The 27743-nt window shown below is 35.6% G+C and overlaps 1 protein-coding gene across 1 annotated transcript in view; it reads left to right on the top strand.

The window, feature by feature from the left end:
• The window catches only part of LOC106062254 (guanylate cyclase 32E-like), a 160106-nt gene that overhangs the window by 112589 nt on the left and 19774 nt on the right, over positions 1-27743 (top strand). Inside the window, exons 6-14 of the mRNA XM_056021489.1 lie at positions 5288-5478; positions 6227-6362; positions 11755-11903; positions 15852-15957; positions 17600-17678; positions 17881-18010; positions 19856-20026; positions 22548-22652; positions 24084-24155. Coding sequence (XP_055877464.1) covers positions 5288-5478; positions 6227-6362; positions 11755-11903; positions 15852-15957; positions 17600-17678; positions 17881-18010; positions 19856-20026; positions 22548-22652; positions 24084-24155 — 1139 coding nt within the window. The remainder of the gene's footprint in view (positions 1-5287; positions 5479-6226; positions 6363-11754; positions 11904-15851; positions 15958-17599; positions 17679-17880; positions 18011-19855; positions 20027-22547; positions 22653-24083; positions 24156-27743) is intronic.

The raw sequence follows: 27743 nt of genomic DNA, 5'->3' as shown, positions 1-27743 counted from the left end.
ATGTATTCTTTCTCTTTTACAACAAAAAGAAACACTCTATTTAAAATATAAGTAGCTTGAATAACAGAAAACACTAAATTTAGTAATAACAATTTTCTTAGAATTTTTTTTTGAAAATAACAAAAACTTTGCATTATTTACAAACTAAATTGGAAAAATTACCTCCTTTAACAAGATAGTCTCTCTTTTTTACTATTAATAGTGAATTGCTGTAAAAAAAATATATTTTCCTGAAAACAATCAACTACATATTTAATTTAAAGAAATGAAATGGTTCATTAATTGAGTAAGAAGTTGCATTAGAACTATAAAAGATGTAATATAATGTCAGATTCATGGTCTAAATATTTTTGTACTCACGAAAGTGTTGTCTACATTTTGTCCCCACCAAATCGATGATCTGTAGAATTCTTTCTACCAATCCATTGTCAGCTGTTATTGTATGGAATATGGAAAGGAAGTGACGTCTATTGGGCTAATGACGTAGGATATGAAAATTATATTTTCAATTTTATTCTTTTTATATATATATGTAGCTGACGAACCCTCTCAGTCGAACAATTTGTTTTTTAGCTTTTAACTTTTTCTTTCCTGGCATATTTTGGATTTATGCAGAAATGACGCAATCGATTTCTGTTTACTTGTTATTGAAATTCGAACTCTCTAGAATTTATCTTTTTTTAATGTTCATTCAATTTTTAGTTCCGATCAGTTTTATGGAGCGAGCTAAGTGGAGGTAACTAGACGTGAAAAACACGATGTTAGTCCCTCAGACTAGCGGACTGACAGACTAGCGGACTGACAGACTAGCGGACTGACTGCATTGAGTCCTAGATGGAGGGCAGGAAACTTTCATTTAAAAAAACGTGGGTTCGTGGACTCACGAGGAGGCATCTTTTTTATTGCAATTAGATCTCATTGTGTCCCATTATTGCCTACTTCGAGAACATTCTCCCTGACATCTTTGCCCTGAGGCGAAGTTTGGGGGGGGGGGGGGCGTCCACTATGTAAGCCATAGCGATAATGGCCTGAATCTTTTTTTTTTTTTTTTTTTTTGGGGGGGGGGGGGGCTCTCCCCTTCTATTTAGGTGAGTTTTTTTTTATGACGAATTTTTTTTTTATGTCTATACAGAACGAGACATTCTACTCTGCATTGAATAAAAGTAGTACTTAATTACACTCTGGTTTTCTACAGTGTCTCAACTAAATTCCGACCCGGAAATCTGATAACCAGTCATTGTGAAACTTCAGTTTGAATGAATACGACTACATTAGTCTAAAGTTAAATTATTGCAGATAACCTCCTCGTACTATAGCCTCCCCGCCCCAACCCCCTCTCTTTTAAGAACTTGCGATGCATTGACATATGATATAAATCTAATTTGTTACTACGCCCGATGGTTGACAAGGAAGTGGTGCTGTCAGCATTCAACCGCCGATACTTTCACGATTTAATGCAAATATCAATAGTGTTGGTTGAATTTGGGGAAGTCAACCCTTAAAGATACACATCTCTGCATTATGTTCTGTACGGAGGGTCATGAATTCAAATCTCGAAGTCTGAGGTTTTAAACTTTAAGGAACATTATGCCAAGTTTTATTAAGATTGGTCAGACGGTTTTGATTTCTATGCCGGACATACACACATACATACATACGCCTTACTTTCTGCTTTATACATTAGAGTGTAAAAAAAACTTTTTTTTTTTTTTTTTGGTTTTACAAGTTTCTGACATTCTATAAGTAATAAAAATTGTTACGTCCTACAAAAACGTCTAACAGGACGACATGGGATGGTAGGGGGTAGAGTTCAAACTCAGAATCGTTGTGTCGACAGTCCGATGCGCAATCTGTGAACCAGGCAGTTATTATCGTTAGTTGGTAACTGAGCCCTTTTAATATGGCGTCCTTGACATTCTAAATTTTGACCACCCAATATTCCTCTTTTCATTTTCTATAAGTTTTTTTTTAAGTTCCATTAAATGCCCACCACATCTTCTATATCGCTTTCTCTTTTTTTTTTTTTCCTCTCTAACTGAATTGTATTACTTAAAAACTTAAAAGGATCTTAAAAATAGAAATGAAATAAAAGAGCAGATTACTCTGTGATTAAATTGAAAAGTGAAAATTACTGGTCAAACTCTAAGAAAGAAAATTCTGTGAAAAAAAGTATCTAAACTAAAAAAAAAAAAATACTAAGGTTAAAAAAAAATTATTTCTATCACTAAATGATATGAAAACATTTTTCGAGCTTTAAAAATGTTTTTGCCTGGAGATAATTCTCATTCGAAAAACGAAATCGTCTTTTCTGTATTTCACTTTCAGAGAATTAGATATTCTAGCTTCAACTGGACTTATAGGCCACAACAGTGTGTCTCAAACTTTATCGGTGGCACTTACCAATGAAAATTAATTGCCTTCGCGCCTTACTTAGCCAGATGGGGACTTGGAGGACATTGTAATGAATAAGAGAATAAACGTAATAATTGATGATTATAACACAATTTTACAGTTTGATTTTACATCATTATTCAAATTTTAAAAAGCTTTTTAGAATTCAAAATATATATAATAAATATCTAATTAACACTCCTTTTTATAGAGTACAATAATAATAAATAGTTCTTGGGATTCCATTGGAAAAAATCCCATTATCAAGGACTTCGTTCATGTACGTTAATGTGTCTACGACGGAGGACATCTGGATATCGTAAAGTTAGGACAATTTCTGAACAATGTTAACCTTAACCTTAATTGTTGTGTAAACTGGGAACTTGCGTTTTTGACTTTTGTGTTGTTACCAGTGTAATCTCTTCTAATGAAAAAAAAAACTTTTCATTCATTTATAATTGATGAACTCCAGTGGGTATATTACAATGAACAGTGTCAATGATCATGAACTATAAACTATTTCTCACTAACCTTGACTGCTCAATAGTATTTTATGGTATGGACGTGGGTGCGTTAACCTGTATGTCCTGTGTGTTACTGTTAGTGAAAGTATAATCTGTATAAAGAATCAATCAATTAAAAAAAAAATCTTAATAAACAAATTGCTCCTGGGTTCTTAGCTTACAAAAATATTTCTCCTGATGTCGAAACGCCTTTTTTTTTTCCTGTAAAGGAAGCCTAAGTCAAAACGTAAAATTAGGTGTGCTGAGCCTATATTGAAATCACAGCGCACAATTTATCCTATGCGAAAAATCGCAGCTCAGATTAAGTTTAATAAAATTAATAAAGAACGAGTCAGCGCTGTGCACTAATATTATATGAGGGAAATTCCATGTACGTAGCGCAAGTACGTCTTTGATCAACAAAAGGGCGTCTAGGGGATGGGGCGCGTCCTACAGTTTGAGAAACACTGGGCTAGAGTGATATAAATTGTACTTATAACTAACCAATTCTAACAATAGACCAATTCTGAAGGACACTAGAATCTGTCCTTCGGGAGCCATTTACCAGTGACCATCTAGTATAACTTCTTTACTTGATATATAGTGTACAGGAAGGTCAGCTGGCCTAGCAATAGACATTGATCACGGCAATAAAGAAAGGGGGAGGGGAGTCTGACTATTGTTCTATTTCATCTGGTCAGTACCGAGAGGGCTAATCGACAAATCAGCCCGACCTAGAAGCAGTACATCAAACAGACGACATTACCCAAGTTCCAACATCGCGCAGGAGAAGATAAACCAATACGATTTCCTATTCGTTTTAGCCTTTAACTTTGTTTTTTTTCTAATCACATTAGTTGCCCTTGATACATGTAATATCTATCTATCTATATACGCTCTAAATAACTGTCACAGTTTAGATGACAAACACGAGGCTCTAACCTTGAATAAATGGGCACTAGTCAAGTAAGGATACCCATCAGTACAATTGCTTTCACTATATGTTTGAGATATGTGGACTATATAGTGTACAGGGTGCACATTGGTATTGGCATTGTGACTCCGCTGCAGAAGGTCAGAAAAAAAAATATCTATATAACTTTTCAGAAGCGAATTAGGGAATAGCAAACAGGAGCGACCCCCAAGGGCCTCTCGCCCACCTGAGAAGGGTGCAGCGAAATCGATATCGTTAGTTACTATTAGCACATCATACGTATATAATAAGGCGTGTCCGTCTGTCCGTCCGTCCCGTTTAGATCTTGTAAACTAGAAAAGATATTGAAAATCCGTCATCATGATATTTTAGACCATTCAAAGTTTTGATGCAACGCCTACTTTTTTTCTTTTCTGAAAGCGAAAAAATTATTTAAAAAATCAAATATGCAAGGCAGTCTTTTCATAAAAATACACTACTTTAACAACTATTTACTATTAATAGTAACAACCGGGTAAGCTATTTAGTAAGGGAGAAGACTATTTACCATATTTTTAACTCATTTATGCAAATGGTTTTAAATTTATTTTTTACTTGTATTGCTAAGTTAATGAAGTTCTGTCATACTATTTACTACATTTACAACATAAATGTTTAATGTTATTTTTAAAGAGAAAAAATCTATTTAGTATGTATATAAGTGGAAAATAATTTAAAACAACATTAGTTTTTCATATTATTGCGTGAACTGCTGCGAGGCACAGTGCTCTAATGTCACAAAATAAGAGGAAGGGGAGTTGTTGTTTTTTTTTGAGGCTTTGAATAAGAGATTGACCCTTTACAGAACAATTAGATAATCATTATATGACATTAGTTAGGCCAGGCTCACATCTAACTATACATTCACTTTCACCTATTCTTTGGCCTGCTTAACAGTTGCGGCACCATACAAAATCTGTCAACCTTCTTTCTCCATTCTTCTCTGTCATTTGCCATTGATAGAATTTCATTCTGATATTTTTTTCTGAAAATATTGAAGCTGCCTTTTTACCTGTTTTACTTTGGGGGCCGATTTTGATTTTGTGTTTTCACACCAACTGTCTTTGTAACCTTGCTTTTATGCCTTCCCATCGCTTTCTCTGCTTGCATCTTATTCTTTACACTTGTACTTTTCAATGCAGGAAGGAGGATCTATTTGCGCTTCTTGAGGACATCATAACATGACAGTTTAAAGTTGATTTACGTTTTGTACAGTAGTCCTGAAGTTAAAGTCCAATATTCAAAAGCAAGCAATGTCGCTATGAACATCTGTCTGACTTTAGTACACACTAGAAATATTTAAAAATATTTTAAAAAGATAAATTCGGCATAAAATTTTTTAACAATTTTTAGGTAAAAAAGAGAATATATTGTCAGCTCTTGAAACAGTTCATAAAACAGTTCTGCATTTTCCTTACAGGAATGTTTGATACCAGCATCACCAATGAGACGGCCTTGGCATTCAGACATTTCTTTGGGGTAGTGCACACGCCCCCAATGGACCCCAACTATGCAGAGTTCAAGGCCACTGTGGATGACTACCTTAAAGAACCTCCATTCAGTGTACCCAATGTGTATGAAGAGATGGAAAACAGAAGCGTGGGCAGAAATGTAAGTTTCTTTGGGGGGGGGGGGGGTCTTTTCTGTTTAATTGTACTGGTCCATTATATCATCTTATCTTATAAATCTTATACGTTACATACATTACTATTAATTTATGTTATAAATTACAGACATTACTTTTAATCTTATGTTATAAACGACGGACATCACTATTAATCTTATCTTATAAATTACAGACATTATTATTAATCTTATCTTATACGTTACGGACATCATTATTAAAAAAATAGATAAAGATCATGACGCCTAACTCAGGTAAATTTAATTACAGACTTAAACTAGACTGTTTTAATTGAAGTAGCAAACCGTGGATGCCAGGCGTCGGTGGCGTAAGGCCTGGCGGCACCCCTCCATACACCCACTTTCCGTTTTTGTAAGTCAAATAAGATGGGGGCTATGGGTGAGCTGCTTTTTTTTTCAAAAATCTTGTTCCGTAGATAGTTTCTTAGTTTCTTAGTGTCGAAGTTAATGAACAAACAGCCTGTATCGACAGTTGCATTTTCTTACAAAATTACTTGTCAATGACATTGTCAAAATTAATTGTTGCAGCGAAACTGAGTCTAACGCTTCTGATCTACTGAAACTGTTTAATTGGTTAAAAATGAACTTAATCAGGAGTAGGGGTTCGGGGTTTAACCATATAATAAGCTCCTTTGGGCTTATCCTAACAGCTCAGCAGACAAAAAAAAACAGGTGAAAGAAAAGGTTCAGACTAAGAATATTATTTACTCGACAGATACCACCCGATGCTGCGTACCTGTATGACGCTGTTCAGCTGTACGCTAAAGTTGCCCATGACGTCATTGAGGCCGGCGGTGACCCTGGTGATGGTCGTTCCATAATCGAGAGAATTGAAGGGATAACCTACAAAAGTAAGTACTCAGGGGAGGTAATGCTAAAGGATGACAAACAAAAGTGACTGCTCAGGGGAGGTAATGCTAAAGAATGACGAACAAAAGTGATTGCTCAGAGGAGGTAATGCGAAGGAATGAGGAACAAAAGTGACTGCTCAGGGGAGGTAATGCTAAGAAATGACGAACAAAAGTGATTGCTCAGAGGAGGTAATGCGAAGGAATGAGGAACAAAAGTGACTGCTCAGAGGAGGTAATGCTAAAGAATGACGAACAAAAGTGATTGCTCAGAGGAGGTAATGCGAAGGAATGAGGAACAAAAGTGACTGCTCAGGGGAGGTAATGCTAAGAAATGACGAACAAAAGTGACTGCTCAAGGGAGGTAATGCTAAGGAATGAGGAACAAAAGTGACTGCTCAGGGGAGGTAATGCTAAAGAATGACAAACAAAAGATTAACCCCATCTGTTCAGTGTAGTCTACTTCAACCTTGAAAATATACATTTGATGCCCAATGATCTACACAATGTAAACAGTCAATGAGTTCTTCAGTACAAGTTTCAGCCGTCTTGCTCCGACACTCTACTCTGGCTGTACACTCATGTATATTCTGTTTGTATTTAGCACATTCAGACTTCTCTGCACATTTCTCTTTCAACTCAACAAAAGGATCCACTACATGAGCACTTTCCACTTCATTAGAATCATCAGCACATATGCAGTAACATTCAGAGCCAGCATTATCTTCTGACTTCTTATCAATTGCTTCATCTACTTCATCATCACTGTTACAAATCAAATGAGGTTGCTTGTAAGAGTACCCCTTGTTACATATTAATGGGGATTGATTCTACAAGAGCACCCCACTCAATATAACAAAATTTTGATCAATTAATTATTTTAGCGGGTATAGCTAAAAATATTCAATATTCAATTAGAGTTATAGCTAGATTTAGGTATTTAGATCAAAAGGTCAGTGTTAAAAGTGTGCTGGCACGTTCGTCCAGCGGTGTACTGGTCCCTTCTTGTACTGTCTAGGTTATTAGGTATAACCTCCAGGTATACAATTCAACTAATGTACGCAACAAAAGACTTTACAAAGTCGCAGGTAAACATATGTACAAAGTTTATTTACATGAGTAAAATAAATGTGTAAATACATGGCCATCAACTCACAGGCCAACACAAGAAAAGGTAAACCATAGATACTCAAAAATAATATGGCACACAGCCCTAGTCATATGTTACATTATCGTCACATTCTGGAGAATACACATTTACATGAGTAAAATAAAGGTCACAGGCCTCAGGTCAACACATGACCACTTTTGACCATTCTAGGGTTACAAGCTTCAGGCTGACACTAGCCACTTTTAACCAAAAAAAAAACAACCAAAGGGTCATGATGAACTATAGGCTTCAGGGAAACCTATGAGCCTACAAGCTTCAGGGAATCCCACCTATAGACATCCGTTTGGTAAAGCCCATCTGATGATTCAATACAGAGTTGAATCCCTCAGAAAAAGGTTACAAAAATATGTCACGTTTGGGAGTACCCCAGGATGCATAACATCAGAGTAAAAATATACTGCCTGGAAATCATTTGAGGCTATATCTACTAATAATTATACATTACACAAAATACAATCATACAAAAGATACACTTAGCCCAAAGATCTCCAGAGCAGGGCACACTTCTCCGAGTACCCCATGACACACGACCACTAACAGAAAAAAAATACTATTCACAACACAGGTCAAGTGGTCAAGCTGGTAACTCAGGAGCAAGTGGCAACTAAGCACAGTTTGCAAGGCCTTTTATAAACTACATAAGGAGAATCACTCCTAACTTTACAAGTAATCAAAAATAGTTAGTTCCCCATTATGTCACAATCACAAAAACATAAGCAAAAACAATGTTCATCAACCTCAATCCCACCGTCACTGGTCTCCTCTCTGGAGAGTTGTTTAGTTTTATCACCCACCTCTTCTTTAGGACTGGAGGCAGCAATAACTTTGTCACCAAAACCCATCTTGAATCCTTTTTTTTATATACCTTACTAATAGTTTGTATTGGAAGGATATTAAAAGGACAACCCTACGCTGTTGATTAATTTCAAAACAAAAACCTGACGAATCAAAAACACTCAGACATAGGTCTTTATACTCTCCCACATCGCGCGTGGCATTGTTTTATTTACATGCTCCGGTGACAAAGTTCTTTCAAAGCACTTCTTTCAAAGCACTTCTTTCAAAGCACTTCTTTCAAAACACTTCTTTCAAAGCACTTCTTTCAAAACACTTCTTTCAAAACACTTCTTTCAAAACACTTCTTTCAAAACACTTCTTTCAAAGCACATCTTTCAAAGCACTTCTTTCAAAACACTTCTTTTAAAGCACTTCTTTCAAAACACTTCTTTCAAAGCACTTCTTTTATAGCACTTCTTTCAAAGCACTTCTTTCAAAACACTTCTTTCAAAACACTTCTTTCAAAGCATTTCTTTCAAAACACTTCTTTCAAAACACTTTTTTCAAAACACTTCTTTTAGAGCACTTCTTTCAAAACACTTCTTTCAAAGCACTTCTTTTATAGCACTTCTTTCAAAACACTTCTTTCAAAACACTTCTTTGAAAACACTTCTTTCAAAACACTTCTTTTATAGCACTTCTTTCAAAGCACTTCTTTTAAAACACTTCTTTCAAAACACTTCTTTCAAAACACTTCTTTCAAAACACTTCTTTCAAAGCACTTCTTTTATAGCACTTCTTTCAAAACACTTCTTTCAAAACACTTCTTTCAAAGCATTTCTTTTAAAACACTTCTTTCAAAGCACTTCTTTCAAAACACTTCTTTCAAAGCACTTCTTTTGAAGTATTGAGTGTCCCACTGCACTCTTATGTCCAGTTGGTCCAACTAATAACAAGTTGATACCTGGCGCGTAGGCATCTTTCAAGGACCTGTTGAATTTTCTAGAAATTCTTTTGGTATTGAACCTATTTCCTCCATCAGCTTTCTGTTTTCATCCTCGTTTCTTGTCAAAGTTTCTTGAAGTTTTGCAAAGTCGTCAATAAGCTTTTTTTTTTGAGCTCTTCTAGAAGAGGTTGATCCATGGCAAACTCAGAGACTATTTCTATTGATTTGTTGACTTTCTATGAAACATTTTCCATCTTTTTATTGTGTTCTGACACTTCTGTACTTCATTTGGTGCTCTCGTCCTTTAGGTTTGACATGCAGCTGCTAGCTCTTGAACATTCGTCCATTATCTCTACGTAAAGATCAGCGCAGATTTTTCGTTAGCTTGTTTTTGTTTTGTTTTTCTTTTGAAGTTTTTTTCAAGAACTTTTTTTTTGTTTTCTTGCAAGATCTGAATCAGATCTTTGTTGGACTCTATACTTGTAGAAATCTCTTTTAGTTTATCTTCTAATCTCTTGTATTCAAAACTTTCTTTCATGTCCGAGCCAGAACCTCCATTTTTTTGAGTTTCAGATATTTTTTCCAATTGTTCTTCAGTAATGACAGGTTCAAAAAGTTTACCATTTTTGTCATCGGGTAATGGTGTACTATGCTTGTAAAATATTTGTATTACTTTTTTTTTTTTTTTTTTTTTTTTTTTTTTTAATAGAGCAATGCTTTATTGATTTTTTATTTTTATTTTTAGAACATCAACCTTTAGAAGGCGCGGTGGCTGAGTGGTAAAGCGCTTGGCTTCAGAACCGGGGGTCCCGGGCTCAAATCCCGATGAAGACTAGGATTTTTAATTTCGGGATCTTTGTGCGCCTCTGAATCCACGAGCCACTAATGGGTACTTGACATTAGTTGGAGAAAAATAAAGGCGGTTGGTCGTTGTGCTGGCTACATGACACCCTCGTTTACCGAAGGCCACAGAAACAGTTGACCTTAACATTATCTGCCCTAGAGATCACATGGTCTGAAAGGAGAACTTTACATCAACTTTATAAAACCTTGATATTTTTGGGGCCCTCAAAAGGGCATTCAAAGTAGGCCAGAATTTACATCAGTACTTTGTTTTTTTGTTATTTAAACGGTTATATGACATTTTTTTTTTTTTTTTTTTTTTTTTTTTTTTTTAAAAGGAAACCTCAGAATTTGCGCTATTCAGTTTTAGCTTTATCATCATAGGAATCCTTGGGCTTTATGCCTCTTTTCTTTGCCTCTTTTTTGGGCTTTATATGCCTCTTTTATGGGCCATCTTGCCTCTTTTGTGGGCTTTTTTTTTTTTTTTTTTTTTTTTTTTTAACATGTTTTTATTTGTAAGTTACCATAATTCACAAGTATTAAATCATAAACAATTGAAAAGTGATTAACCTAAAAATATAATAACAGTAATAGAAATATTATTTAATATCAAAGACATACTACCTAACCAATGAACCCCCTAAAGACAGAAAAATGATACAAGTATACTCTACTCCAGAACAATCAACACAATATCAGATATCCCTGACCCCCAACACCCTATTTCTGAAAAACTACATGAGCATTATACAGGTATATGAAAATCAAACTAGATAATTCTCTACCCTAAAGTCCATTATTTTTCTAAATGTTAATTCCAAGTGATTAGGATCAAACACCTTATTATTATGTAGACATTTGAGCCAGGTAGCCCAAACAAGATTCCTGTATTCCGAAACAATAATCAAGTTAAAGTTATGTATCATTTTATTTTTTAGTTTTGGCAGCTTGTTTAAAATAATAGACAAGTTAACATTTACATAATTGCCACAGTTTGCTTCCAATAGGTCCATTACAGTACTTCTAACTTGAAGGAAAAATGGACATTCCAAATACATGTGTTTTTCGTTATCAGCATTTTCAAGGTGGCATAATATACATTCACGGTCATTTGCCCGTCTTCTAACCATAGGGGTCATCCCAAAGATAAGTCTATAACTAATCTCTCTAGCTTTTGGTGGGATATGTTTACTGTGTAGGTTTATGAATGTGTCCTTGAATTCTGTCACCCCAAGAACTCTCCCCCACTTAATCCTATTCACTAGGCTTTCCTGTAACAGCTTTTTAAGTGTTGTGTATGATTCTTTGGTTTTGTTGTGTATTAAATGTTCATTACCAGGTAAAACTCTTGAAATAGATCTGTAAAATGGATGAGTGACTGTACCAAAATAGTGAGGAGTATCATTGTGTATTGGAAGAAGACTACTTAATCTTAAATTTGTATTACACAATTAACAAACTAGTGTTTAGAGTGAAAACATACAATATATACAGTAAAAACAATGCTATTTATTGGAAAAATTGTAGTTTTTTTTGCTGTTGTATGGGTGGTAAATAAGTTCATGTATAATTATGTATAAAATACAAATTTCACGTGTAAACTGTTAAACTAAATATATTTCGTTTTTGTTTTCTTTCATTTTGGTAATATCGCATAGGCGCTTTCGGATTTCTCAGCTATATTGATAAAAACGGAGACGCCCATGGAAACTACTCTGTCATCGTCAGCAAACATAACGAGGAGACGGGCTGGGGAATGTACCCGGTCGGGACGTTCAGGCTTCAGCCCGACAGCGACGATTTACCGGTACATTTCTTTATTTTTCTATTGGCAACCCTTTATATTTTCTTTCGTGCGTTTGATTGTTTGTTTCGTCATGTTATCGTCTGCTACGATTTGTTCTTTTTAATTATTTTCAGCAGTTTTTAGCGGCCCCCGTAAGGGGAAAAGCCGCTATTAGGTTTGTGCAAAATGTCCGTCTGTCCGTCTGTCCGTCTGTCACACTCAGATCTCGAAAACTAGAAGAGATATGAAAAATATTATTTCATCATTAAATCCGGCTTGAAAAGTTTAGGTGCAACGGCTACTTTTGGTTTTCTAAAAGCAAACCGTTTAATTTATAAAATTAATTATGCAAGCGATTTTTTCATAAAAATACACCAATTCTAAAACTATTACGTAAATGTAAGGGAGGCAATGTTACAATATGCTAACAAAGATGGACAATTTTTGTGTATTTTCAGTATCACTAAGTCAAATATATTTTTAAAATGTACAGGAAATGTTTACAACAAATACAAATAATAGTTAAAGACGTTTTTTCTGGTCAACTAGCTGCTAAAATTAAAAGAAAACATTTCTGTTTGTTTATAAAGGCTAATAATGCACTTTGTATGTAAATATCACGCACATTTTTTTAAATGGACTTTTTATGCAGCGATTTTCGTGCAGTAGCGTAACGTCGCAACATGATCAGGTGCTAAACCAATTCCTTAAACTTTTTTTAAAAATCAGATTTTATTTATTTTTTGTTTAGTGCCCCCATCCGAATAAAAGAAGCTTATTTTTGTGCGTTTTGTCTGTTGGTCGGTCTGTCCGTCACGATTAGATTTAAAAAACTAGAACTCTAAAAGCTATTGAAAATCTGATTTACCCTTTAATGTTCCTCCCATAACATCTCAATAGTTTTAAGTATCTAAAATTGATTGTTCCGGATTTTTTTGTGCAAAACTAATCAACGCAAACAAATGTTTGTTTGCTCTTCTAACTTATATTACATTTAATTTCCATGCTTAAACGTTGCAAAAACACATTATCAATAATATGTTGTTCCGTTTTTTATGTAAATAGCATATTAATGCTAAATCATAATCTCTATACTGACTTATATTTCATTAAGTGTAAAAATGTTCCGGATATTGTTTTATAAAACATGAATTATGCCTAATGATTGTTTGAAATCGCATAAGGCTTTTAAAAAAAGTAATTTACTGGAATTGATTACTGAAAATTACTTTTTAGACATTTAATTTTCTTGTAAAACATAACATAGAAGTTTTGTAATCGATAAAGAAAGTTCCGGATTTTGTTTCTTACAAATCGTCGCCAGAAATTTCCGAATTTATTTAAAAATCTACGAACGCCAAATAATTGTTTGAACTCCCTCTTCTAATTAATAAACAAATAATCTTCTCATTTACGAAATAATGTTTTTACGGATTTTTATGAAAAATATTTTAACTCACTACTCTCTTACAGTACATTTAACTTTCTACCTAAAACATTAAAAAATCTAATTATCGTTAATATTATGTTCCGATTTTTAAGGAAAACAGAATCCAAACACCAAAGTAAGGTATGAAAATATCTCCACGTGGCTGTAGTACATCTAATTTTTATACGAGACCATCCAAAAAATTTAATTAACGGTATTACATTTATCTGAAATTCTCTTTTTCTTTTACTATTTATACAAACATCCGGAACAATCTATTATATAAACTTTTCAATTGTGTTCATACCTAAAAATTATTGCGATGTTTTGAAACGTAAAATAAAGGTTAATCAATTTTTAATAACTTTTAGTTGTTTTTTTTATATCAAGATAACGGACAGACCGACTGACAGACAAAACGCAAAAACAATGTGGCTTTGATCCTTTTTAAATAATATCTATTAGAACTCAGTGCACCAATGTCTATGAACCCTCGTTAAATATCTCGTGTAAATAAAGACATTTTTTTTTATGGTACCGGTACTAGCCTATTGTGAGGTAATGGAATTTTTTTTCTTTGACGTCATATGAATGGACTCTTTAAATGTAATGTTTAAAGAACGCACTCGGTGCACCAATGTCTATTAACCCTCGAAAAAATTGCTTGTATTAATGAAAACATATTTTAGTCTAACTAAGCCGTGTGACATAGTGTTTTATTTTCCTTTGACGTCACATGGAATGAATTCTTTAAATGAAATGCTAAAAGAACGCACTCGGTGCACCAATGTCTATGAACACTCGATAAAAGGCTCGTAATGATGAAGGCGATTTTTATTCTAGCTAGGCCGTGTGACGTAGTGTTTTTTTCCTTTGACGTCATATGGAATGAATTCTTTAAATGAAATGCTTAAAGAACGCACTCGGTGCACCAAAGTCTATGAACACTCGATAAATGGCTCTTATAGATGAAGGCGATTTTTAGTCTAGCTAGGCCGTGTGACGTAGTGTTTCTTTTTCCCTCTGACGTTATATGGAATTAATTCTTCAAATGAAATGAAAAAAGAACTCGGTATAGTAATGTTTATTAAGCCTCGTTATGTGACTCGCGTTTAAAAAAGGAATGATATCTTGATTTAGATCTAATCTAGATTTTTTTAACTAGATCTAGATTTTTATTACAGTATATCTAGATCTGGATTTATATTCTAATTAAAATTATTTTAGAGTCTAGATCTAGAATTTCTAGATCTAGTTTAGACTAAAATAGACTAGATTAAGATGTAGAATTTCAATTTCTAAACTTAAAGTGTAAAAAAAAAGTGTAGATTTTCATTTCCAAACGTTTTGATCAATATTGTAATGTTTTAATATACTAAAACTAATCTACTATTTTTTTATTAAATTTAAATTTAAATTTACGGCAAATGAATCTTTGAAACATTATTACTTTTGACCATCGGATGGCTGCCTGGTCGTGCGGTTTGCGCGCTGGACTGTCGTTCAGATTTATGGATGGCCCAGGGTTCAAACCCTACCCGCTCCCATCCCCCGTCGTCCTGCGGGAGGTTTGGACTAGGAAGTAATTATCTTCAACTCTGAAGGAACATCCGAAACGTGTAAAACATTTTACATCAAAATTAAATCACCTCTTGAATATTATTTGCGAATATGCAGATCCGACAGGGATCCGACTTCGACGGGGGCCGCCTCTGAGTTTGTGTAACACAAACTCTCTTTGTAATCTTGCTAGTTATGTTTTACATCATGCTGTGTTTCAATTTCAATGTTATGAGTTTGTAGTTGTCTTTTTGTTCTTCAATGGTGGTTTAGTTTAAAATAAGATATTCACTTCTGTTGTTCCTGTTTATGTGCTTTTTTTTTTTTGTTTGTATGCCTTCTCGGGAGACAATATTTATGTTTTACAAGATTGAAGTTGACTGTAGATAACCTCTCATGGATATGAACATTTCCAATCGTACAGACACGGTGGCTGAGCGGTAAAGCGCTTGGCTTCCAAACCAAGGGTCCCGGGTTAGAATCCTAGTCAAGACAGGGATTTTTACTTTCGGGATCTTTGGGCGCCTGAACCCAGCTCTAATGGGTATCTGACATTAGTTGGGGAAAGTAAAGGCGATTGGTTGTTGTATTGGCCACATGACACCCTCGTTAACCGTAGGCCAAAAACAGATGATCTTTTACATCATCTGCCCTAAAGACCACAAGGTCTGAAAGGGGAACTTTTTTATTTTTACAGACACGACCAGTTAAATGTTAAGTTCTCAAATCTTCTCTTCCTTCTTTCTCATCTGCTCTCCCGCAAGGGGAGATAATTCAGAAATACCTCATAATTTTCAGTGAATGCCAAAAAAGTTAGCCAGAATTGGTCGAAACTGATTTGAATGAGATCTGAAGACATCCAATGTGTCTTCCGGATCTTCACATGTATAGATGTTGAAAGAAGGAATATTCAGAGACTGAACAGCAAACAAATATTTTCATTTCAAGTCATTCTATAAATGCTCTTCTATTCCCTATAGACATTTCACTTCGAGAAAGGGGAGCAAATTCATTGGATTAATGGAGCGCCGCCCTTAGCTGAACCTGTCTGTGGGTTTCGACGTGAGAAATGTCAGGTGCCCAAAAGTAAGTCTTTTCAAAAAAGATTTATAGATTTCCTAAAATTGTCATGTTAATTAGTCGACAAAAATGTTGAGTATTTGTTTACCATTATCCATTCTTCTGAAAAATCCATTTACTGTATTAGTGCTACTCAGCGGTTCTCAATAATTCCACGACCCTTTTGGTATAGCTTCCTTTTAACGGCGAACCTTAAACAAAATTTCTCAGGATACTGAGAGAACTATTTCTGTAGTAATATTTTATGTAAAATGTATTTCTGCTTATAATTTTTTAGACTTCTAAGCTCATATATCCAATATGACATGCAACTATTGACCTTTCTATTGCTTATTAACAGTGGCGTAGCTAGGGTGGGGGGAGGAGAGGGGAGAATTTGAAAATCCCCCCGGGCCCCCACGTGAGGGCGGCCCCCAAATGAGTGTTTTTTTACATTAAAAATTTAATATTACGCAAAATACAGGGGCCCTCATTCTTCTTCTTCTTCTTCTTCTTCTAGCCAGCTTTATTGCTGCTGAGCTGTGAGCTCTTTTGCAGACTGTGCCAAGGAAAAATAGTGTGCTGTTTTCTTTAGCTGTTCAGCACTGCCGTAAAGGGTGTTGGTTATGTTGGGCTGTAGTGGAAGAAGGGTCTGCCTAAGGTGGATTAGGGAGGGGCATTCAAAGAGGATATGGTTTACTGTTTCAAAGGGGTGGGCGCAATGTCTGCAGGGGCCCTCAAAGAAGTCAAGCCCCCCGGGCCCCCAGACGATGGAAAATTCCTAGCTACGCCCCTGCTTATTAATCTTATTCAAGTTGCACACTCATGTGACAAATTGAAAATCATGGCGCAATATGGATAAAATTCGGAACTACAGTAAACTTAATTAGTACTTACTTTGATCACCAAGCGCGGTTCGCCTCATTGGGCGGCGAGCTATCTCCTCAAAGATGTCACTGGTAATGTCTGAAGCCTCTTCTCACCTAGTGTCCACTGCTCTGGGGTTCTCCAAGAAAGTGTGGCGCCAAGTTATACAAGGGCGTCCCTGTTTGCGCTTTCCTCCATATCATCATTTCCTTTGCCAAAGTTGAATTTTTATTTGGAAGAATCGAATGGTTTTGAGACAAAGGGATGTCTATGGCATTTGATTCTTACAGTGTCAAATGTAACTCATCTAAATGGCAAAGATGTCGACCTTGTATGCTATTTTCTTTAGTACTCTTTGGCTATAAAGTGACGCCAACTGAAGGTTTTGTTTTCTGATTAAAACGAAACTTTTGACAGTTGATCACGAAAATTACGTGGATCAGAGACACACGTGAGAGCTCTGCTTCTCGACCACTTTCTCCTCTCACTCTGAACTAGCAAAACAATAGATGGATGCTTCGAACTCATGACATTGAAAACAATCAACTGTCAAGAGGAAAACTTTGTATAATGTCAAAATTCAAGCGTTTGAACTTTGAATAGCCAACCACAATAATATCGTATCGTCCTTTGACCTCCAATGGGAGTCGTGCTGGGAACTGCTGGCGTAGCTCCTTTCTTATGGAGGCCTCTCGGCCTGCCCTCCCTTACATCCGACCCGGCGTACATTGAATTGTTGGTCTACAACTCTAAACGCTCTACTAATTAAATTAAATGTGACTTATGGTCTTTCCTTTGACAGCGTATACGTTTGAAATAGCCGGAGCGGTGGCTGGCGGGGTGCTGTTCATCATTGCCATAGTTGCTTACATATTTTATAGGTAACTATTTTGGTTTTTACTATGTCTATAAAGGTGAAGATGATCAATTGTACTTTAAATATATAATATTTTTTATTTCTTCTTTATAATATACTAACTATTTGTAGTTCCCTTGATAACATTTAATAGAAGCTTATATTAGTAAAATTATCGTTTTACATTTGGTACTATCTTTATTTCATTTTCTCTCTTTTCTCTCTAGTAACTGGAGATATGAACAGGAACTAGCTGGTCTCTTATGGAAGATTGACTTGTACAAAGACATAATACTGACCACTGACCCTTACTATAACCTCGGTACTCAGAACAATAATGCTAATTCTAACTGCAAGGTGAGCAGGTGTTGTGCTTGGATTGGTTTGTTGGAGCAGAGTTCCAAACTGGAAACTGTAAAAATTTGATTTTTTTTGTCCAGGCCACCCATTTCAGGCTCTAATAACACTAGAGAAAAAATAGTAATTGTCCTAGCATATGGAACTAGTAGTATGCCTCAATCTTTGTGTCTTTCTGAATATTTTATAAGGTTTTTTTTGTATTTGAAGATTATGGTTGAGTGTTTTATGTATAATTGCTACTTTAGTTTTGAGTCTATTATCCTCAAGGCTTTCTAAATTTAGTGATTTTACTAACGGTGTTACTCTAGTCAAATGTGAATATTCGTTTGTTATGAATCTCACTGCTCTATTTTGTGTCTGTTTCAGTTTCTTAAGTTGAGGGGTTCCAAACATAGGATAGATATTCTATTATTGGCCTAACCAAGGTTAAATAACATTTTAGTTTTGTGTTCTTTTTTGATTTATAGAAATTTCGTTTTAATAAGTCCTAATGCTTTTTTTAAATATATATTTTCATCAATATGGGGATTGTAGTTTTATATTGTGTAGTGCAAGCATAGGCCAAACACCTAGGTATTTTAAGTTTTTGTGGTTATGTTACTAGATTATGGTGGAAAAGATATGAATTTGAAGTTGAACATGAATTACATGTCTGTAGTTTCCTGGGTCAAATTGTTTTACTCTTTTAAAAAGGGGAACACTACACATCTAACTCTACAACTTGACACCAAGAATTCAAATAATAATGTACTGGTTTAATAGCTAAATACACCAACAGCCAACACAATTCGCAACACTAACTACAAAGACTTTGCTACATAACAGAACTGCTTCACCAGACTCTTCTAGTCTCCCTAGACTCGTACAGCTACATTCTCGTGGACTCACATTGTACCGCACCTTCCTTACAGAATTGCTGTCCTAGACCCACATTGTACCGCACTGTCCTTACTGCCTTTATGTCCTAGACTCACATTGTACCGCACTGTCCTTACTGCCTTGATGTCCTGGACTCAACTTTCTTTTCTTACACACTGTCTTTGGTCAACGATGGCTTTCGATCACATAACCAAAACATGAGTCATATTTGCGTGGATCCGTAGTACTGTCCCTTGTCCATTGACAGAAGTTAACCTGTGTGATTTGTGTCCTTGTGACACATTAACTCTATCAGTTCTCCACTGGAGTTACAACACTATATAACGGTATATATATATATATATATATATATATATATATATATATATATATATATATATATATATATATATATGATTCATATGTTTGTATCTTATTAAGCCGCATGCGGCCTCAGAACGAGACAGCTGGAGGTCACTCACAATGGTCGCAGGATACACATTTGAGACCAAAAGAAAATCATCTGCCGAGGACAGACGCAGACGGCGAAGAGAAAATCTTAATCGACCCCTGCGGACAATGGTTATGCTTGGCTTGGATGTGGCAAAATATGTAGGTCACAGACGGGCTGAGTATTCACTGGAAATACTGCATTCCTCATTAATCTTCCGACTTGAAGACAATCCTTAGTATTATTCTATGTTTGTTTACGTTGTTTGTTAAGACAAGTTTCCTTCTTTCTCCTAAGACAAGGAATGTCCTCCTGGTTTCTTCTCAAGTTGGGGAAAGATCTGTTGAGACTAATGGAGTTTCAAAAGTTGGCTACAGTTAGCACATATGAATGCCTACGCTTGGACGCTATCTGATAGGGCAGCTTTCTCATTCTCCTCATGCCACCTCATTCCTTCTGCTAGCTCTCCAAGATATTCAATTCTCTATATTTGAAAAGAACTGTAATGTCTGGTATTTGATGTTCTTCTCCAGCCCAATCTCCACAAGTCCACCAGCCAGTCCTCACTGATCTCCATCTCTGACATAGACATGCGTCAACTGTTTACTCACGTTGGAATCTACAAAGGCTCGGTAGTGGCCACCAAAAAGGTCAACAAAACTCACATCGAGCTGACCAGAAGTATAAAAAAAGAACTGAAAACAGTAAGTCTCACCATTTTTTTAATTGTAAAATTGCATACAGCCAGCCCTCTCGTTTGAGAGGCACCATGGTAGTATATACATTTTATTAAACTTCTGCAAAGTTATGAAAAAATTTATTACTTTTTTATAGTCTGGTACCAAATGAATATATATATGTTCAATTATCAGTAAAATATCTTGGTGCCATTTATATCTATAAACTGTAACTAGCTTGCCTTTTGGCGAAGAGAATAGAAAGAAGTGTTCATAATGTATGTTTGTCTTGTTTGTTTTGTATAGCTATATAATATTTTTTTGTTTTCTATAGCTATATAATACTTTTTTATAGCTATATAATACTTTTTTTTGTTTTGTATAGCTATATAATACTTGTTTGTTTTGTATAGCTATATAATACTTGTTTGTTTTGTATAGCTATATAATACTTGTTTGTTTTGTATAGCTATATAATACTTGTTTGTTTTGTATAGCTATATAATACTTTTTTGTTTTCTATAGCTATATAATACTTTTTTATAGCTATATAATACTTTTTTTTTGTTTTGTATAGCTATATAATACTTGTTTGTTTTGTATAGCTATATAATACTTGTTTGTTTTGTATAGCTATATAATACTTGTTTGTTTTGTATAGCTATATAATACTTGTTTGTTTTGTATAGTTATATAATACTTTTTTGTTTTGTATAGCTATATAATATTTTTTTGTTTTCTATAGCTATATAATACTTTTTTATAGCTATATAATACTTGTTTGTTTTCTATAGCTATATAATACTTGTTTGTACACTTTGTTTTAGCATCGCATTATCTGTCGTAGGTCTTAGCTTGTCCGTTTTGTACCTTTTTTTTTTTTTATTTGCATGGCAACGTTAAAGTTCAGTTTAGCGTCCTTGACATTGCTAATATTATCGTGAAAATCTAAACTATTAATATCAATGCAGCTGTGTCACATTTCTAGGTATTAGATCAATGTAGTTGTGATATATTTCTAGGTATTAGATCAATGTAGTTGTGATATATTTCTAGGTATTAGATCAATGTAGTTGTGATATATTTCTAGGTATTAGATCAATGTAGTTGTGATATATTTCTAGGTATTAGATCAATGCAGCTGTGATATATTTCTAGGTATTAGATCAATGCAGCTGTGATATATTTCTAGGTATTAGATCAACGCAGCTGTGATATATTTCTAGGTATTAGATCAACGCAGCTGTGATATATTTCTAGGTATTAGATCAATGCAGCTGTGATATATTTCTAGGTATTAGATCAATGCAGTTGTGCTATATTTCTAGGTATTAGATCAATGCAGCTGTGCTACATTTCTAGGTATTAGATCCAGGGCCGGTCTTAGGCCACTGCAACCTATGCGGTCGAAGTGGGCTCCGCGCTTTCATAGGCCCCGCACCATCTCTAATTGTAATTATTAAATTGCAAAATATATATGAAAAATTCCTGGAAAATCTCTGATGGTGACCGGCAAAACTTACCAATATCTCATCTCACCTCACCTCACCTCACCTCACCGATATCTTTTGTATCTAATATTAAGTAATTTTTTCTCTCTCTTTTTCTTATTTGGATACCTCAGCTTTTTAGTCAATTTACTTCATTCAGTAATTGATCAATAATTAGAACTTCAAAAAGATACACCGTTGATAAAAAAAAGTTGTTTTTTTTCTTATTCATAAATTTAAAGAAATGTTGTATAAAATTGGTATTCATAGTTTGTTTAATTTTTCAAATGCTAACCAAAATAAAATATTTTTACGCAGAGCAGAGATGATGATTCTGGTCTGCTGGATTTGATTATCACATTATATAGCAGATAATGAATTTTTTTGCATAGCATTTTAGACTTTTGATGATTTTTTAATATATATATATATATATATATATATATATATATATATATATATATATATATATATATATATATATATATATATATATATATATATATATATATATATATATATATATATTACGAAACTGACAATCGATTTGGGGAGAGAGAAAAGTAGGTCAAGCATGTCTGACAAAGGCTTGCTGATGATTTACTTTACATTAGAACGAATTAGAAACTATCAGGGATACTATCAGGGATATATTATTATTCTTTGCGTTTTTTTTTTCAACAAAGCTGATATCGACTTACTCTGTCAGTCTGTCTGTCTAGTAAAACTTTCAACACATTATTACTCCCACACCCATTCTTGGACCAAATTGAAACTTTACGCAATCATTTACTTTACTTAACAAAACATGAATCAAAATAATTAACCAAATTAGTGAATTAATTATTGGTAATTAATTATTTTGTTTGATATCGAAAAGGGCAAATAAATTCTACAATATTGATATAGTTGTAAATGAGGATTTCTTCCCCTTAGATAAGCTTTCTTTTTATTGTTCAAAATTATTTTTGCTTTTTTTTTTTTTTTTAAATAAATTTACTGAAGTGTTTTTTCTTATAAATGTATATTTAACTAAAGTATATTTGTTATGCTGCTAGGTCCGTGAATTACGTCACGACAATGTGAACCCATTCATCGGCGCCTGTGTAGAGCCGCCCAATATTTACATCGTGACTGGCTATTGCAGCAAAGGTAGTCTCCAGGTAAGCACAGTTCTTCCAACAAACGCCAAAAGTCGCCAGGGTGCTAAGTAGGCCTATTCGTGGAAAAAAACCACAACAGTAAAATAACAAAGTAACCGACCCTGGCGACCCCTGTAGATTAGCAGTACTGACAATATGACAAGTGTAATACATACAACATTTACTGCATGTGCACTCGGAATTTACTCTTATTAACAATAAATGTAAGATCACACGAATATCAGATCATTATTGCTCTATAATCTTCGGACTCGAAGACAAGTCTTATTATTATTATCTACGAGTCAATCCGCGGCGTAGCTTACGCCCCCCCCCCCCCCCCCCACTCTTTTCTTTTGTTCTAAGCCTCGCTCTCTGTCACCGCGAAAAGTTACGTGAGGTAACTCTAGTCCGACTTGCAAAAATGAAAGAGTTATCTTTCCATGACTTTATTATCGTGGTGTACCGCATGGTTGGGCCATGTAGAGAATTACATGTATGTAAAATAAGAAAGTAAGTAACAAAATGTTAAGACATGGAGAAGACGGAGATTTTCTTAGGATTTATTTCAAGCATGATAGAGGCAACGATGAGATCGGATTTTTAAAATCCAACTTTTAGTTTCATGTGTTCATGACAGACTAGTGCTGATGCTCCAGCTTGAGACGTAGCGCTGGCCGTGCCGACTGTCAAGGTCCCAAGTACGTTTCAACAGGCAACCACATGAATTCGAGACTTGGTACACGAGAAGTGGTTGAATGCTTGACATCCTGGGACAGTCCCAATAAGGGCATGGGTGTCTGGGCCGCCCCGGATTGATAATTCATGGTGTCGATTAAAAAGGTCAGGGAAGAGAACGGAAGACTGACCCATATGTCCATACTTTACCCCATTCCAGCTAAATTTTAATTCTCGTTGACAACATTGTGAAGAGTCAGTGAAAACAGTGGTGCATGTCTTGCCAGAGTGTCCGCAGTTCCGAGAGCTGCCTGGAAACGTACATGCCTTGTCACTTGACCTGCATGGTAGTCTCTCCCCAGGTTACTACTAGGAGTAGCAGCCCCAGAGGGAGGAGTAGCCCTAGAGGGAGGAGTAGCCCCAGATGGAGGGGTAGCCCCAGAGGGAGGAGTAGCCCCAGAGGGAGGAGTAGCCCCAGAGGGATGAGTAGCCCTAGAGGAAGGAGTAGCCCTAGAGGGAGGAGTAGCCCCAGAGGGAGGAGTAGCCCCAGAGGGAGGAGTAGCCCCAGAGGGAGGAGTAGCCCTAGAGGGAGGAGTAGCCCCAGAGGGAGGAGTAGCCATTTTTGTTCTCTTGCCTATCCTCTCAGACATAAAAAAATGGCTCCTCATTAAAAAGACTGCTACAATATTTTGATTCTATGTGTAATAGAGAAACGCAAATATTTGTTTGAGATTGGTGAGTTTAAAAAATGATTGACTGGTGTTTTCATTGCAGGACATTCTTGAAAATGAAGACATTCTGTTAGACTCGATGTTTATTGCATCCCTTGTGTTCGACATCATAAAAGTAAGTCATTAAAATTATTAGGAGGAAATATTAGTCAAACTTTTAGACTTAGGCTACGTTGTTATTGTTGGGTTTTTTTTTTTTGGGGGGGGGGGCAGAGTAGAGGAGGTTGGTAGTTGTGCTGGCCACATGACACCCTCGTTAACCGTCGGCCACAGAAACAGATGAGCCATACATCATCTGCCCTATAGATCGCAAGGTCTGAAAAGGGAACTTTTTAAAAAAAAAACTTAAACTGAATCTTGAAAATTCAAATTCAAACAAAGAGTAGACTACTATTGATGTGGACCTCTTCTGTAATGTTTTAATTTTAAACACTTCACCATTTTGAAAAAAAAAAAAAAAACGACTATTGGTTAAAGGTTTTCCAACTCTGAAACAATTTTGTATGCCCTACTAGGGGCATCAAAGTGTCTCTACCCTCGTGATATCATCTCAGACCTTCATAGTTCTATAGTTTCTCTCGCTCTTCTATTTCCGTTCTTCTGCCTCTTTGGTTCTATCACTTCGGCGTGTCATCTTATAAATAGTCCAACATTAAAGCATCTCAAATATAGTTCTTCTGACCCCAATGATGTACAGTCGTTTCGATAGATTTCCGAGTTTTGTTTAAAACTTTTATCGATTTCAAAAGAAAATACTAAAGAAGAAAAAAAAAAAAAGTGGCAATTTCTCGGTGTCTGCTCTGAAACCTTGAAAGCACTTCATCTCATTAAAAACCCTGGCCAATGTCTCCCCCTTTCCTTGGGGGTCACAAAATATCTCATGGAATAACTAATAACTCTTATTTTGTTTGTTTTTTTTCGATAAAGTCATCAAAATATCATTACGGAATTCATGTTAATATCAGGACTCGATTTTGGATTTTCTGAATGTTTTATTTTCTTTGGGGGGGGGGGAATTGGAGAATAAGGGAGAGGGCGGGGGGGCTGGGGTCATTACATAGAGCAAAAGAAAGGGGAATTAAGTCTAGTGTTACAAACGATAAAAAGCAGAATATTTATGAATCTATTGTTACAACAAAGTTATCAAACAAACTATTTGTAAAGTGATTCTTAGCGGGTGGAGGAAGACGTCAGTCTTCGCTTTTATCACTTTAAAGGCTTGATAGGCCTTGAGCTTACTAGAATTGTAGAGTTAAGAACACTTACAAAATTGTAAGATATATTTTTTAACAAGTTGATAAGAGAAGGGGAATAAACCAGAAGAAAGAAAAGATAGAATGAAAATGAAAGAGAAAGAGAGAGAGAGAGAGAGAGAGAGAGAGAGAGAGAAAGTTATAACGGGAGGTAGCTCTAGAAAAGAATAGATAGAGAGAAAGAGCATCAGAAAAAAAAACAGTAAGGCTAAGAGAGAGAAAAGAGGGAGCGAGAGAGAGAGAGAGAGGAAGAGAGAGATGGAGAGAGAGAGAGAGGGGGGGAGAGAGAGGGAGAGAGAGAGAGGGAGAGATAGAAATCTAAGAGACAAAGATAGTTGGAGAGAAAACTGAGATAGAGGAAAGAACAAAGAGAAAAAAAAAGACGGAGCAAGAAATGTGAAAATGAATATGAGTGTGAGAACAAAGAGCGGGAGAGAGAGAGAAACGGAGTCAGAAAAAGAGTAAGAAAACAAAGAGAGAAACAGAGAGGCTAAGAGACAGAGTGAGAGAGACTGGCAGAGTAGGGGTGACAACCAAAAAACGAAAACAAAACCAATGATGTTATGGAAGAACACAATTTCAAAAGCCTCATCAAACAGTAATTAAACTTGAATGAAATCCAAGGAGATGGATCGTTGAAAAATGTTATCATCGTCTGGCCTGCACCAGGATCTGCTTTGACACCAGAGGCCACATCCTTAGGGAGTTCCAACCGAGTCCATTTAAAGATGAGGGAAGTCTGGGAAGGTTAACGCTAGGAAATCGTGTTGTCTGCTTTTTGGATTAGTCTTGTCACGACAGACTTAAGACTGCGAGAAACAACAGACTAGACTTTGAAGTGTTAAATATTTGTATGATTCTTCTTATTCGGTCCATGAAGTTGTGTTTTTTTTTTTCTGTATCCAATTTAAAATCGACGTCTTCAAAAAGATAATTAAAAGCTCATTTGACCTCTGAACCTTTTCTCAAGCACTCTAAGGCTTTGATTTCAAAAACAAATATTTCATAGAAAAATCTTTAAAAGTGAAGTAAATAAATGGAAATAAAATTATTTTCTAAATAAAATATAACCTGTTCTTTTTTAGAAGCCAATGTTATAAAAACACAGAAGGCTGGTGGATGATAGCTGGCGCGTCTATTTGAACTTTGACCAACAGTTTATCTTTTATTTACGCGCCAAAAAATGGCTTCATGTCTCTTCTTACAATGGAGCATCATTGTAGATAGGTTTACCACCCACTCATTGTCTTGTCTCTTTTTGGTAAATATTCGCATCAGTCCTCAAAATCTCTAGGCGTAGCTTTACAAACTTTTTATTTTTGACCGGGGGGGGGGAAGGTTAAACCAAGAATGACGCCATAGTAAAATAAAGCCATTTACATGTCGTTCTTTTTAAAAACAGCCACACTTTCTTTATATAATCAGATATGTTGGCTTATTATCATGTTCCACAAATAAAGCGAAGATACGTTCAACATAAAGTGTTTCAGTTCATAAACGCACAAAATGTCATGGTACCAATCCATTAAAGAAAAAGTGAGGGCCCTAACGTAGAGAAACATTTTTCAACTTTTTTTTTTTTTTTTGGTGGGGCGATCTTCTACACTTTGTGCCTATATTTCGTTAGCGCTGATGGAATCATGTTGCTGGCCGCATGTGGCCCGCAGGCCGTACTTTGGGCGTCACTGCTTTATGGCAGTATATTTTTCAATAATGGTGTTCAGCTTATCTTAAGAGAAAAAAAAGTTAACGAAACAAACAAACTGTTAAGATTGACATTTCTTTTGAAGGGTAGTTTGTGTAAAGGACGGATTGAGAACCGCTGTCTACAAAATGTCAGTAGTCTTTAATCTAGACTATCTCTATCATTTAGTTTAGAGAGTTCTCTTTGTACTGAACTTCTGGACGATATCAATTTACTTTGTTTGCCTGGGGGAGGAGTGGGGTGGACTAGGACGTCAGTGGGGGGGGGGGGACGTCTGGAACGGCGGCGATGTAGCTGGGGGGGGGGGGCGGAGTGTCGTTCTACTGGAGGGTCACCTAAAGGAGAAGGGTCACCTAAAGGAGAAGAGCAAGAAATCAGGTTGCTAGGGGCGGTGAGTCCAATCCGATTGGGGCACTTGTTGTCTGGGCTCTGTGATAAGCTGATCAATAAAACATGGTGAAGATGGAGATCAAAGGATGGTGGTTGGGGATGAGGGTTGCTACAGGACGGTTGCTACAGGAGGGTTGCTACAGGAGGGTTGTTCGTCCTTGCCTTTAGTTGTAGTCGGTCAGTACGGATGTTCGTATTGAGTGTCAGTTGAGACTGAGTTGAAGGAAGTGATAGAAAAGATGAGATTATAGAAAAAGGTTAGGAAGAAAGAAGAGAGAAAAAGTACACAGAGAGAGAGAGAGAGAGATGAACAGAGAAATTGAAATATATTAAAGAGAAAAATTAAGAGATAAAG

Source organism: Biomphalaria glabrata, chromosome 2, assembly GCF_947242115.1.
Source record: "Biomphalaria glabrata chromosome 2, xgBioGlab47.1, whole genome shotgun sequence".
NCBI classification, from domain to species: domain Eukaryota; kingdom Metazoa; phylum Mollusca; class Gastropoda; family Planorbidae; genus Biomphalaria; species Biomphalaria glabrata.
This window is presented reverse-complemented; position numbering and strand designations above follow the sequence as displayed.